General features: G+C 36.6%; 1 protein-coding gene across 2 annotated transcripts in view; it reads right to left on the reverse strand.

The window, feature by feature from the left end:
• Positions 1 to 14,416, reverse strand: part of MON2 (MON2 regulator of endosome-to-Golgi trafficking) — a 74,046-nt gene that overhangs the window by 32,419 nt on the left and 27,211 nt on the right. For both annotated transcript variants that reach the window (XM_075080934.1, XM_075080933.1), the window contains exons 8-20: positions 13,892 to 14,086; positions 13,026 to 13,150; positions 12,507 to 12,646; positions 9,821 to 9,974; positions 6,970 to 7,202; positions 5,780 to 5,861; positions 4,882 to 5,063; positions 3,503 to 3,615; positions 2,809 to 2,913; positions 2,469 to 2,549; positions 2,308 to 2,381; positions 2,139 to 2,229; positions 724 to 825 (exon numbers count right to left, since the gene is read on the reverse strand). In XM_075080934.1, coding sequence (XP_074937035.1) covers positions 724 to 825; positions 2,139 to 2,229; positions 2,308 to 2,381; positions 2,469 to 2,549; positions 2,809 to 2,913; positions 3,503 to 3,615; positions 4,882 to 5,063; positions 5,780 to 5,861; positions 6,970 to 7,202; positions 9,821 to 9,974; positions 12,507 to 12,646; positions 13,026 to 13,150; positions 13,892 to 14,086 — 1,677 coding nt within the window. The remainder of the gene's footprint in view (positions 1 to 723; positions 826 to 2,138; positions 2,230 to 2,307; positions 2,382 to 2,468; positions 2,550 to 2,808; positions 2,914 to 3,502; positions 3,616 to 4,881; positions 5,064 to 5,779; positions 5,862 to 6,969; positions 7,203 to 9,820; positions 9,975 to 12,506; positions 12,647 to 13,025; positions 13,151 to 13,891; positions 14,087 to 14,416) is intronic.

A 14,416-nucleotide genomic window follows, 5' to 3' on the forward strand; every position in this document is an offset into this window, starting at 1 on the left:
GAAGAAAAGCTTTCTCCTTTACCCACTTTAAATCAAACCCTGTTCTTGCACTTCACTCTTCTACATACCTATGTAGAGAATTACAACTTTACAATTGCATTCTGTCACCCGTTTTTTAGTTTCAGATTCAAAATTTATGATTTTTTTTTTCCTTGGTCAAGCATATTTTTCATGTTAAAGTAAAAATACTTAAGAAATTTAAATAGGATTATGACACCTATTTTTATATTTGTACAGTATTCTCTTCAAGAGACCATTCAAAATGTTAGCTTGAACATTTTTACAACAGACAGACCCTTCGTTAGTAAATCTAATGGCTTCAATCTATCTGCTAAGGACACAAAAACCTATCTTAAAATCTGCCTTGATAATTGTACTACGTGAATCCAAAGTGAAACCTGTTTGTATTACCTTAATTGTACTACATATATGAAGTATAATAAATTGATCATTTTAAACATTGCCACGCTTAAAACATATAAAGACTGACAGCACTGTAAAGGCAAAGTCAATAAGAGATATTAAAATATCGGAATTTAAATATATACATCCACTTTTAAATTCAAATTGTGATGCATTCAACTTGCAAAAACAAAGTGCATAAACCAAAACATGTAAATACAATTTAGATTTTTTTTTAATTACACTTTAATAAAGGTCTTGTGGAAATGCATTTTTAATACAAACTAAGTTCTAGTACAACTGATAAAAGCAATTGGTTACCTCCAGAAGATGACCCGTCAGAGGCCTCCACAGAATCTCAATCCTGTGCATGTTGACTAGTCCTGTTTCCAGTAACTTAGCAACAGCAAAAAGTGATGGTTCCTTAACAAAATGGAATTTGAATAGATGACTTTGAGGTAACTCAGATAATGTCAGAGCCTTTTGCTACATTGTAATTTAGAAATTAAGGTGCAACTAATCTCATCGAAGTACTGTGTTTCATAGGCTGTGAACGCCATCACAACAGCTTAGGTAGCACGGCTGGGTAGCTTCCACGACATCTGCAGTACTTCATGAAAAGCCACAAGGGGGTAGCAACAGCATGCCATGAAGAATACTTCTTTCATCTCTCTTTCATAGTTTTCTCCAATGTTGACAATAACCAGAGCACTGATATTCCTTTTAAAACTCAGTTTTACATAGTCCTCCCTCCAACGAGTTTTATAACATATTTACTAGCAAAATAGCCTTTTTCCCATCCCAACTTCTAAAGTTAAAATTATATATGAACAAAGAACATAGGATATTTCATTTAAGAATCCCCTTATGCTTTATCTATCGGTTTTATAAATGCTCTGCAGTAATATGATACATTTCCCATTCATCAAATACATATGCAAATATTTGTGATATGTTTCTTTTTTTTTTTTTTAAATCAACATAGAGTAAAAAGGACTGTTGTGCTAGAATTATTCTGTTCCCATTTCTGCTGATTTTTTAATTCTAATTTTCAACTGATTTTAAACACAAACTTTGCTTATTTTAATTCATTCTCTGTTGGTGTAATTGTCAAATATTATAAAGCATATTTTCTGTCATCATTATCTCTAGCATAATAGAGCAAGGAAAAACTTTCAGAAACTCTCCTCTGGTATTAGGTTGTGCCTAGGAGAATATATACTCAATGTTATTCGGTCACAGGGTCTTTAGCTTTTCTGGACTAAAGGTTGTTTACTGAGGCTGACAGGAATACTATCATTTTCCCAAGTAAATATGAATTATATGGGGGTTTCTAATATCTAAATTGTCAGGCTTTTTCTGAATATATTATAAAAGAAAACTGAAATGAAAATGAGCACCTCACAGAACATACCGTGCTATTCAGAACCCCTAACCTCTGAAATTACAAGGGCTTTTAAAAGTTTTATCCACCCATAATCTGATTAATGGAAACACATGACATTCCTTAGTTAACAAAAACCATAGCAGGAACACAATGAGAATGTTCAGAGAATTTAGTAACCGTATGAACCATTATAAATAAGACATTCTCTGGTTCATAATTTGTTTTTTTACTCTAGAGTATCAGATGTATTATTATCTTAATATTAGAAGTATTTAGCTTAAAGGATAACTGTACAAGTCTTCTGTTTGTTTCACAAAAACATCTAAAGAAAATAAAGAACTCTTTATACCTTATTGTTGCCATAGGCCATATCCATGGCTTCCAGAGACAAGGAGCAAAGGGCGTTTATTAAGTGATGTAAAGACACATCATCAAGGTACCTGAAAAATAACAGCTATCAAAACACTGCCAAGTTTGATATACACACATTATTTTAATTATAAGATAAGGTTTCTTACTGAGAGCTTTCAAAAAGCCTTGAAAGTATGGTGGATATAACCGGCAGGTCAGTCATAACTGCTGTTGTCAGGACCTTTAAAAAGAAACAGAAATGTGTCTTACAGATTGCAATAAAAAATACTGCATAATCACAAACTGCAAAATGAACAATCATGCTTACTGTGCTGGGCCCTTCTACAGCTCTTCCAGGTTTTAATGCACCCCCAACACCAGGCTTCAGTCCCAGAATCCATACAAGATGCTGAAATACAAAAGGATCGTTTTCAGCACTAAAGCCTTTTGAGGCAGAGATGAAACTAACATGGTAGTCGAGTTACCCGATAGCCCTCCAGCCAAACAGAATTCAAGAGAAATGCTACAGTACTTACTCATGGCAATGCAAAGTACACCATGAGTAGAATCAAAGCTTCTTCTATTGCTCACATCAAAACCTCAAAGCAAATTATGGCAAAAAAAAAAACCAAGGCATAAAAGTAAGGCATATATATTTCCTATTATACCTGAAGAGTAGCCAGGACAAGTTGCCACGATGTACCAAGAACAGCTCCATGGCAGTGAGCTAAGTTGAGTAATGTCCTCATACACTGGATATTTTTTGAAGTCAGCTAAAAAAACCCCACATAATTGTTATTATTTTATAATAATGATAATATATTCTATAAAATAGCCTAAAGATTACATTTTGTTTGCATTGGTGCAACATATCTTTTTTAGGGAAGTAGTTCAGTATCTCTCCTGTCTTCTCTCAGTCTGATCTTGCTGGGGTTGAATACAATTTGATCACTGCCCTCTCCTCCCAGTTTCACATTATTATCAAAGGCACAAGTTCGAGTACTCCAGCTTTAAGTGCATCTTCTCCACAAAATCAGAGTCTATCTTTAAAAAACATCTCTATAAGTGAACCTTCACACACAGGCATGTAACAGAGCTGAGACCTAGGGTTTTTCAAACAAAATGGATAGGAGCTGCTGAGCTAAGAGTCAGATGAAAAACAAGAGTAAGTCTTCTTTACGGTTAGGGAACTTTGCTGTCCAGGGCTGTTCCAAATTAAAAGCTTAGGATAATACTTCAGATAATACTTCAGATAAACAACACTCTTACAAATAATGGTTACCTGTTGCCTATTTCTGAGACATACTGAGATGCAGAAAGAAGCAATTAAGCAGGATTAGATCACTTACAAGCTATACTTACCATTACTGTTCCCTGTGGTTGAAGAGCTAAGGGTTGCCCTACTGCTACAACCTGCTGATGAGACTCGCTTGAGGGACTGATCATTTGAACATTCTGTCCCTGAATGGAGTATGCTAGAGAAAAATTGGAGAGAAAAAAAAAATCTAAATTTAAAATCTAGTACTTGCAGTAACAACCACCTTCTGGGCAAGCACACTCTGGAGAACTTTTTCACAGTATTAGCTTTAAGGTAGCTCATTTTGAGACCTTTAGTTATATTTAGATTATTATGTCATTGCCTTCCAGAGTTAGAGGAGCCAGTAATTACTCCCTCTCACTAACTACTAGATGTTGCTTGCAATACATTAATACATTTTCTGTTGAGGCTGAAATATTTGCACTAAGGTACGAGCATTAGACTATGTCTCAACTCAGTTATCTGTGGTAATTGTGTGTAAATGGTATCACCGTGTGCTACTATTGTACTAGCGCACTCAGAGAATGAAGGTGTCATAAATGCTATGTTGTGATGTTTTTCCAAAACAGGACTTCGGAAAACACATTTTATAACTCACCTGTAAAAAGAAGAGCAACCTATATAAAATAACTTAAGTTCACTGCTTCATTTCCATAGAGGTTTATGTAGCTCAACCAAGCATAGCGCTTCAGAGGCTTACAATCTAATAATACACCTAGCTTGTGGGCTGGAGTTAAGGTACTGGTCCTTGTTCCCAGACTAAGGTATTTTTGTATTATATTAAGAGGTCTAACGTTAGATTCAACTGCATATTCTCCAGGTAGTTGCATTTCTCAGTACATAGTAATTAATTTTCAAAATTAGAAAGAGGGTACATCCTCAACTGGCATCTCCCATGATTTACAACATTCTCTCAGGATGTGGGAAGCATTAATTCAACTTCTTGTAAGCTGAACAGAGCCCAGAACTTAAGATCTTCCATTTAGGCAGTAAGTACTACCATCACTAGACAACCGTAGAACAGACTGTAGTACACCACAAACGGAGGATGTTCTAGCCAGCTCTTAAGTATCTGAGTTTCCCTGAGACCTTTTCAGAATTTAAATGCCTTAATTAAATATCCTAGCAGAACTTTAGGATGATAGACAGATCTCCTTCAAATACGAACTTCTGACATACGCTAAGCATCCAGGAAGTGTTAGGTTGACTAGAATGATACCCAGCAGATGCTGTAAGACTAGAAAGCAGGCAGTCTAGATCCTGTCTGAGGATTCTAACATAATTTAGTACAGTCAAATACTACATACTGCATATCTTTGCAAATACTACCAAGTTGCATATCTTTGCAATCACATCCTGACAAAATTTGGGTTTAGAGGACAAGACATGGAAACACAATTAAGGAAAACCTCTATATGCTTACATTTACTGGACAGAGCTGCAGTTGTGCTGTTTAATACAGTAAGGGCATAGTGCGGAGGCAAGGATCCTTTGCAAATGGCAGTGATAAAGGCATCTCTTGATGTTACAAGACCCAGTCTTCCACAAAGCGCAGCCATGGTCAGTTCTGCTTTTAGAATATTTTCAGTGGCAGCTTCATCAGTGCTGAAAGAGTACACATTGTTTAGTAAGAATTAATCCACGGCACAGAAGCAGGCAGCTAACCACAAATGAAAGCGATGAGGACATATACTTTAAACCCCTCAACACTATAAATACTGAAGAGCAAGCATAACCAATGAACAAAATTCTTCAGAACCATTTCCTACAAAATTGGTCTTTAGTTCTGAATTACTTGGCAAAGGAGACTATGAGGAAGTATTTAACACTAATTTCAGAAAACGGTGCTTGATAACAAAGACTCTTTCAAAGAGACAATTAAGTTACCAAAGTTATTTCTTAGTAAACAGCTTTTCCACTTTAGAGAAGTATAGCACTAACAAGTACTGAGACATTATTTAGTCTCTTATCAACACTAACCAGGACATGAGTAGAAGCACTTCAATGTGTTGAAACATTCAGTCGAAGTAAAAAGGTATAAAAATAATTTAAATAGTTTAAATGCACGTCTTTTGAAAATGTAATTAATTGTTCTATACTGAAATACATTAAAGGTCAATGCTAGACTTCTGAAGAGTTCTGTGTCGTTTAAACAGATCCTCACTCAGTCCAGCCATCACTAACCCACAAACATGTCTGTTCAGGTGCTGTGAACAGCACCTTCTCATACAACTGTCAACTTGACAGGTATCAAAAGTCAGTTCAAAATACAGCTGGAAATGTCATCTTTGAAAAGTCAAGGGAAATGAAAGACCAAATACCTTGCATCAAGTAGGAGCGATAAAGCAGCCAGAAGACCACACCAACAAGCATTCACCATTTCTTCCCAGACAGCTCTGCTAACTTGAAAGAAATACATATACTTGTTTATAGCAGAAACACAATATTTTACTTAATGACTTTCCATTATATGACAAAGAAAACATTTGCTACCACATTTAAAGTGTGTTTTTATATGTATGTTTACACAGACACATACACAAACACACTCACACCAGTACCATTTAAACAGTTGCATTTAAAGTGACATTGCTAAAGTAAAAAAAAAAGTCACCAAGGAAATGCTTATTCTAAATTACACCCCCAAAATAATCTTACAAAGGCGTATGTAACTACTTTTAATCTTTGTGTGTAAAAATAAACATTCAGAAGCACACACACGTGGGACAAGAAACTCACTGAATTGTTGTGGCGAAGGAAAAATACACTCCCCTGGTATTTAGAATTCTCCATAATTTTTTTTCGTTTCTTTAATTTCAAGGGAAAGAAAAGGCCGGTCTAACAGCCCTGCAGCCCGCCGCTGCGGCTCCCACGCCGGCCTGCCCCGGGCTGCGGCGCGCTGCCGGCAGCACCACGGAGAGCTCCCGGCCGGGGCGGGGCGGGGCGGGGCGGGGCAACGGCAGCCAACTCCTTCTGTACCTACGTACCGGCTCCTCACGCGTTGCACAGGTACAAGCCCCGCTTCCTACTACTTCTGCTTTTAAAGATGTTCTTCCCTAACTACTCCCATCTTATTTAAAATCTCTCCATTAAAACATCTTATTGTCTTGTCACTAGAAATAGATTTTTCTTTTAATGTGGTTTAAGTGCCACATTTCTCTCAGTCAGGTTGCCTCTTGTGACCTTGGATCTCAGTGTTAAGCAGAATTAAGGACACAGGAAGGCAGCATAGTAGTTCTGGAGAACAGAATGCCTGTTACCTCTCCCTCACATCCCACGTACACATGCGTAAAACTGCGTTAATAGACCACAAGGACTCTATGGCTAAGATGCTAAAGCACAGAAGCTGTACATCAAGTATTCTTTTTTAGAGGCTACGGCTGTTCTGTTACAAAAAACACCAAACCTACTTCATTAAAAATTTTTATACAATTTAGAAACAATAAGTTTAAGCAACAAAGCATGAACTATGTCAATCCTGCTTTATGTAAAACTCCTGTACTTTATATACCTAGTTCTTTCTCTGATTGGTCAGATACAGACTGCAAGTCTTGCTGCTCTGAAGACTGTGCTGGTAATGAAGTTGTCTCTGTTGTGGTTTGACCGACTGTTTCTGCCTCTCCCAACTCTCCTTCAATCATGGTAGTGATACCACGGACAAGATCCAGTAAACAGTGAAATGCCACCGACATGGCATAACCTTCAGGAATCGTAGGTGGCTCTACTTTGTCCAGCATTTCCAAACTAAAAAAATTGAAAGCACAACAAGTAAGTGTGTAACAGTACCACTGTGATTAAAAATAATAATGAAAAACAAGATTCCAAATCAATGTTAAGCACAAACAGGCCCCAAATACCATCCTTCAAATTTATAGCAACTCAGGAAAATAACCTTCTTGATTAAGTCATTAAGTAAGAGTACATGAGTCACTAAGTAAAATAGTAAATGAAAGGGTACAAACCCCAATTATAGTATTTAGATCTGCAAATAAGTATTTTTTTTAAATTAACACATATAAGCAAGCATCACTGAGTGAATCATTCTACTTTTATTATTATTTTACTTAAAGCCACTGCAACAGAGCCTATTAAGAACCCAAGTACATAGGAACAACAGAGGAAATAGGTCAGAAAGTCATAACAGTGCAAATATAGTCATAACAAATTGAGAACAACTCAGACATTCCATTAAAGTTATCTTTGAGTCTATATGACCGGAAAAGGCTGTCCATAGCTAGACAATTTATGCCAAAATATTAATCACTTACATGCATAGGTAAACAATGGAAGTTATTTGTACAAATAAGAAATAAATGTCTACATGATTCACTGCTGAAAAACATGCAATTAAAACATCACTATGCTGGAACTGCAACCTCATTGCCACTTTTCTTCCTATTTTACCCTAAAAGCACATAAGGAACTACTGAGTTACAAATCTAACATGAAACAGATTGTAGCTGCCACAGCAGCATCTACACAAGGAGAGGCAGTCTGTTACAAAAACTCCCTGCTACCCCAACCACCACTGTTTCATCATTTGCTCTACAAACTACTCTTAAAAAGGCTTGACATTCCAGCTACAAAATACCAAAGATGCTTCTGTATTGTAGTGTCACCATTCTTTTCTGCACAAAGGGTTTTCCTTCTCCCAGGCAAGTAACACTTCAGTTATCACCTCTAATTTCCTGAGTATGGCTGCCTTAGATATCTGGGGCACAGACAGTATAGGTAAATCAAGTGGTCAGCATTACACCCTCTACCTACAAATAAGTGTATGTGCATATATATGGCTTTACTTAAAATTATTAACAGTTTTATAGTTACAATGTAACTGTAAAGTAGACATCACGTACTCTTACTTTCAAAGATGGGAAAGCAAACTACTGAATAAATGAAGTGAGTTGTTAAGTTACATGAGAATGGCCATGAAAAATCTTGAATAGGCTTTGTGTATTTGTCTTAAAAACACTTACTACTTCACGTAAAGAGGAAGGCAAGGCAGAGTGGTCTGGGAAGAGACAGGCCCATGTTGGCAAAAAGACCTCTGCTAGCTCTGTACGTATCTCCAGTTAGATCATTGTGTAAAAGTGTAAGATGCAGCCATTGTATGAAACACTAATGGCAGCAGTAGGAGAGAATCAATGCTAGGATGTGACCCAAATGTACAGCTACAGTTAGTCATCTCCTTACATGCAGGGACTACAGACAAAAGTACAAGATAGGAGAAAAACTGCTGACAAGGCAGGCTAGTGACAATTCCATAATCTTACACAGAAAAAAAAAGAATGTGAATTTCTTTTGTATTCAAGATTAATTTGCATTGCAAAGCAAGAAAAAAAATTACTCAGATGGAATCGCAGAGTCTCTGGCGGGATCCAAAAGTAAGAAACAAGAAAGTTCAGAGCAACACAGGAGACTACAATGGCAGCTGCAATGTTCTTGAGCCAGTTAAGAACACAAAGTAAGAAAAAAGAAAAGGAAGTAGTAGCATAAGCTAGCTTTCATTCACATTTGTTAAAAATTAGCATTTCCTGAGAACAGCCAGGTAACCTAAAGTAAAATTCATGGCCACTGCTGGAACAAAAAGTCAGTCAACACATACACGTGGAACTACTGAAATCTGAGGGTGAATTTTTCCTCCTGCGTCTCAAAGGCAGATAAAGGAGTTTCTACCTTAAAAAGAGTGTTGAGATCCAGGCCAAAATTTCATGGGCTGTACAAATAATTTCCAGTTTGGAAGAGATTGATCCTCAATGGTCATGACTGCCAAGAAAAACCTTCCACAATTTTGAAAGTAACGCAGTATTCACAGTTTTAGACTGAGAACATGATCCATTATACAAAATCATGACAAAGTAATTGGTCATTCTAAGAAGCATCCACAGTCTAACCTCTGTATGTAGGTCACATACCACAATATCCTGTTCGATAAAAACTGAATACAGTAAAGCTGGTGTAAGGAAGCTATTTTTCACTCTCACTGATGTCCCATTTGCTTAATACCCCTAATGTTTGCCGTTACACAACCCAGCAAAAGATATGCTAAAATTCATATATACTGTAGTAAGGCCTAAAAGGGAAGAGTTAATACAGCAACAGTATGGTAGAAAGAAAAAAAAAAGAATCCAACAGATGCTAAAGCCACAGGGGATATTTGGATCAGAATCCGGAGCATTCGGACAAAACAGTGAAAAATCTGAACACTTCATGGCACCACCAAACAGAAAATGGATAATATACCTCAATGCCAGTGAAATGAAGACCTCAACATCCACTAATATAAAAAAATGCTTACACTATCAAGCTGGAAATAAAAATATTTGTTATATATACATTTTCAAAAAGATAGAGGTACTTACTAAGTAGCTTTAGCACTGCCTTGTACTGTTACATTCAGGATAGGTATCCAAGTGCCTCTGTACTCAAAGGCAGGTAATACAGTTGCACCTCCTCCCATTCCAAGCACTCCTGGGTTAGTTTGTGCTGAGCCAGTATTCCCTGATGCATTGCTTCCTGTTCAGAAAAACAAAGTGATAGAATTAACCAATCTAATTTTAGTGATCAGCAAACATCCTTTTTCTATATTTAGTTTCTAGGTTGAGATACATGGATTAATCTGAGACACCCTGCTCAGTAATAAAAACCACCACCAACATAAAAAACTATTTTTGAGCTCCCTCTGCTGTCCAAAATAAAATCTTATGTGCAAAGTAATTAGTTTAAAAGGCACAATTGATTGATGCCAACTGCCTTATTTTCAGTCAGAATAATACATTCCTGTGAAAGGTATAGCAGCATTCATAACATTCTGTGAACCAAATAGGCTTGCATGGTCTCGATAAAACAATATATATTTTAGTGAAGAGTCAGACTGATATTTAAAAGTTAAGTATTATTTGAATAGTTGCATCTGGAACTCAGTAGTAGGAAAGAGGTTAACCATTCCAAGAACAAAGACCATCACAAACTTTAAAGATTTCAGAATTGCAAAAGCCACAAGAGGAAACTCAGAGAGAACTGCAATGTGTGAATCTGTTCCATGCCAAGGTAGAAGACGACAAACCACATCAGGGAGGAGCTGACAACAGCTAGGAGGAAACAAATTTGCTTCCAATTTAAGAAGCCAAAACAAGCAGATAAAAGGACAAGGAATTCTGTACATATACACTTCCTACATATAGAAGAAACTCTATACTTAGTAGGAGTAGGTACCACAAGTTCAGACTCTCTGTACAGCCAACAGGGAGAGGAGAGCAGAGTACCCAGGAAGGTGACTCACTACACCTAATACACCAGTATAACAACTGTCATTCTGGTGTGCTCACTTTTAATATGTAGAGACTAAATGACTAATATTTAGGCAATATGAATACACATGGGAGCCTCTGTATACACTTTACTGTGTTAAAGCTTCATATACTGAAACAACAAAGTCATACTGCTAAATGGAAATGGTTAACCAAACACCACCACTAACACAAACACACTGGTGTCATTTTCTGTGATCCCACTGAGCAGCCAGACATATACAACATAACTCCTTAAAGTGGTAAAAAGGCTTATATTACACCAGTACAATAAAAGCGATACAAAACTCTGGCAGATGAAGCTTTCAACTTCTCCGAGAAAACAGCTATCTTGTTGCCAAACTGAGGCTCAACAGCCAACTACAGGTGTATAAGCCTGCTACAGCGGGACCATTATTATCAGACAACTCTATTTGAAGATTAGGTTGCATCGATCTGCTCTTTGTGTGTTAAGACACAGCTATAGGAGGAAAAGAGGCAGAAAGATAAATGTATTAGAAAGAGACATGAGAAACACTCAGGCAGAAAGAAGTGAAAACGTAAAGGAGAAAAACTGGAACCACATGCCTGAGAAAGAGCGACAGCACTAAGGGTATGATCCTACTGCAGTGCTGTTGCACATGAAGACAAAATATAGGTGTTCAGGAGAGTAAGTACCTTAGAATGGCTTCTCATATGTGCACGTTAACACGATGAAAAGTGCTTTTCCAATTTACCTTAACTGGAATAAATTAACCCAGAAATAATACTAATAGAAGTGCCCTATGAGCTTCCATACAGACAGCTATTGAACAACAGCTACTGACACAAATTTCTTCATGTTATCAATGCTAACTCAATTTGGAATTCAGACTTCATGACTGAACCCTGGAAGGTGTGAGTCTAAAACCAGACTTTGTAATGTTTATTAATTTAATAGTACATATGATAGATAATAGCTGTACTTTATGTTTATTATCCCTTTTCAGAAGGCATGTCAAAAGACACCCTTAGAAATTACTTTTATGTTGTTTGTTGCTGAGGCCTCTGCTTCCAGACCCATGGGAAGAAGCAGAGAGCCTTAACTCCAGACATAAACTCCTGCAAAGGCATTAACAGGAGGAACATTTCTTCCTATAGAAATAAAAATAAACCTAGTGAAATGCCAAAACCCTGGCTGCAAGAAAAGACAATCAAGTTTAGTTTTCAGTAAGTGACTGTTTTCGGCTTACAGAAAAAGCAAAGATAATCTGTAAAATGCCGATCTTTCTTTCCACCTCTTGGCTTCCTCAGTCCAGTTTTGACCCGGAACATCCAGAAGACATAGCTATTGCCTCCCAGGTGGAAGCAAACACACACTGTCTTACTACTTCAATTGCACTCTGCCATAAATGACATCCCCACACGAGGAGACAGAAATCGGACAAATTTGTTATAGTCAGAAATGAGAAATAATTCTCCCAGAATTTCCCTCAGAAAAGTTGTGAGCCAAGGAGCTTGGTCACTGTAGAAGCAGATACAAATGCAGGAGCACTGCTTTGCTGACTGGGGGCTACATCTTCCCCACAATACAGGTAGACAAAATCACCTGTTGTTACCAGACCTGAAAACACTAGTTTGTCTCAGGCTAGCTTTTCACCTCAATGAACACAGAAGTACAGAACTGTGCCAAACCAAATGTATATACTGGATCAAATCAACATTTGTTACTAAAAGAAAAAGCTGGAAAATTAAAATGATATTAAGGACAAGGCTTTACCAGTTTGGCTTGGTGTCACTGATGTGTTCCCTGTGCTCGGTACAAGAAACAGCGACTGGATGAAGGACCCCAGTGCATTCACAATGTCACGGAAAACTTTAGTGGAATGTTGCTTCATATCATATGACTGACAAAAGGACCTGGAAAGTATTTCATAAAATATAGTAAGGATTTGACAAATTAGGGACTAAAAGCATATTTTAACAGCAACTTCCCCACCCCAAAACTGTAGACAAAAATCACATTTTAACTGCAAATATTTAGGTGAATAACAAATTTTAGTTTTACATAAATGCTCCTTTGACACTGGTAAGACAGTGTGGATTGGAATCCTGAAATAACTATAAATTCAGCCATTCCTGGCTAATAAGTATTGCCTAATTATTTATAAAAAATTATCTTGAAGAGTTTATTGCATTTAAGTTTCTACATACTTGTAATGTTTTTGGAAGCAAAAAGAAGGGAAATAAAAAGATTTCTTAAATTATATGTAAAAGTAAAACTGAATATATTTAATACCTTAATAGCTGAGGCTGCACACAAAGCCTGTGAATAGATTCTACTGCAACTGCTCTTAGCCACTGTGGTTTGTCTGCATCCAGAAACTTAACCAGCAAGGACAGAAAGATTTCACATTCTGTTACCTAAAAGATATCGTTTATAGCCATTAAATTAAAAGAAAAAGCTTCCTACAAAACATTTTCTCCAAAAAACTTTTTTCATCTTAAGAGTGCTAACTCAGCCAGTTTTGCACAAGATCTAAAAAAATGGCCCTTCAGCAAGTATTTACCCATAATTATACAAAAAAGTACCTAATAATCATAATATTTTTGCCAAGCTAACACCACATATGCAATTCTATTGAAGGAGTTAAATTCCTCACAGACATTGCAGTTATATTCTTACATATGCTACAATAAACAAATGAAATGGAAAAAAAATCTTTTTTAGCAAATATCTAAAATTCAGGAGGTAGGAACAGCTCAATATGTGGTTTTTACGCACATTCTGCAAACAGCTTTAGCAACACAAGCCAAAAAGCCTCTTAGCAATTATTAACAAGGCACAGCAACCAACATTATCTAAAGCCAGGCAAACAACATAAGATCAAAAGGTTCCCAAAACCTTAACTGAAAGGCCATCAAGTACAGAAAAGACAACAGCTAATCTACTCTGAGAATTTATACAAGCCCATTTTAATAAAATTGTACATGTAGAATACATGAAAACACAAACACACATGAAAGGAAAAGAATATTTAGACTTTTGGTCCTTCAGGATATGTCAACAGTTCCCAAAAACTAGTTAATACTATTCTTGATCACAGTACTGGCATATACACAGAAAAACACCATTGCATGAAGACAATTTGACCATATTCTTACCAGCAAACTGTAAAATTGCTTAATCAAAACAGAAACTACTCTCAGCAAACGCATACAGATGGGGAAGTATGGTTTTTCCACTGGTGCTGGGGAAGATGATGTGCTGGAACCTTGCCTGAATTTGATATTTGGGGAGAAGAGCTTTATAACAAGAGGGCATACCCTTTCTTTAAGAAGAAAACTGAATTCCTGATGCTGAAAAAGAAAACAGAACAAATTATAAGCAGATATTCTTTAACTGCTACCAGCATCTCTGATTATGCATCTTATTTACATTTACTGTTATGATCAAGTATTCTGAAGTTATGTAAATCTTGGTATAAATCACATGCTCAGGAAATGAAAAGGAAGAATGGCACCCACCACTGCAAAGCTACCAAAAAGCATGATGAAATAATATGGTCGGGTTCGTATCATGTATCCCTTTTTTTCTATTTTGCAAATTGAAATAGGCTGCTAATGCATAATTTATTATAAATTTTATTTTTTAATTTAGCTACTGTCTGCTAAAATGTGTTACTGTAT

The sequence above is a fragment of the Phalacrocorax aristotelis genome, chromosome 1 (assembly GCF_949628215.1).
Source record: "Phalacrocorax aristotelis chromosome 1, bGulAri2.1, whole genome shotgun sequence".
In the NCBI taxonomy this organism is placed as follows: Eukaryota; Metazoa; Chordata; class Aves; order Suliformes; family Phalacrocoracidae; genus Phalacrocorax; species Phalacrocorax aristotelis.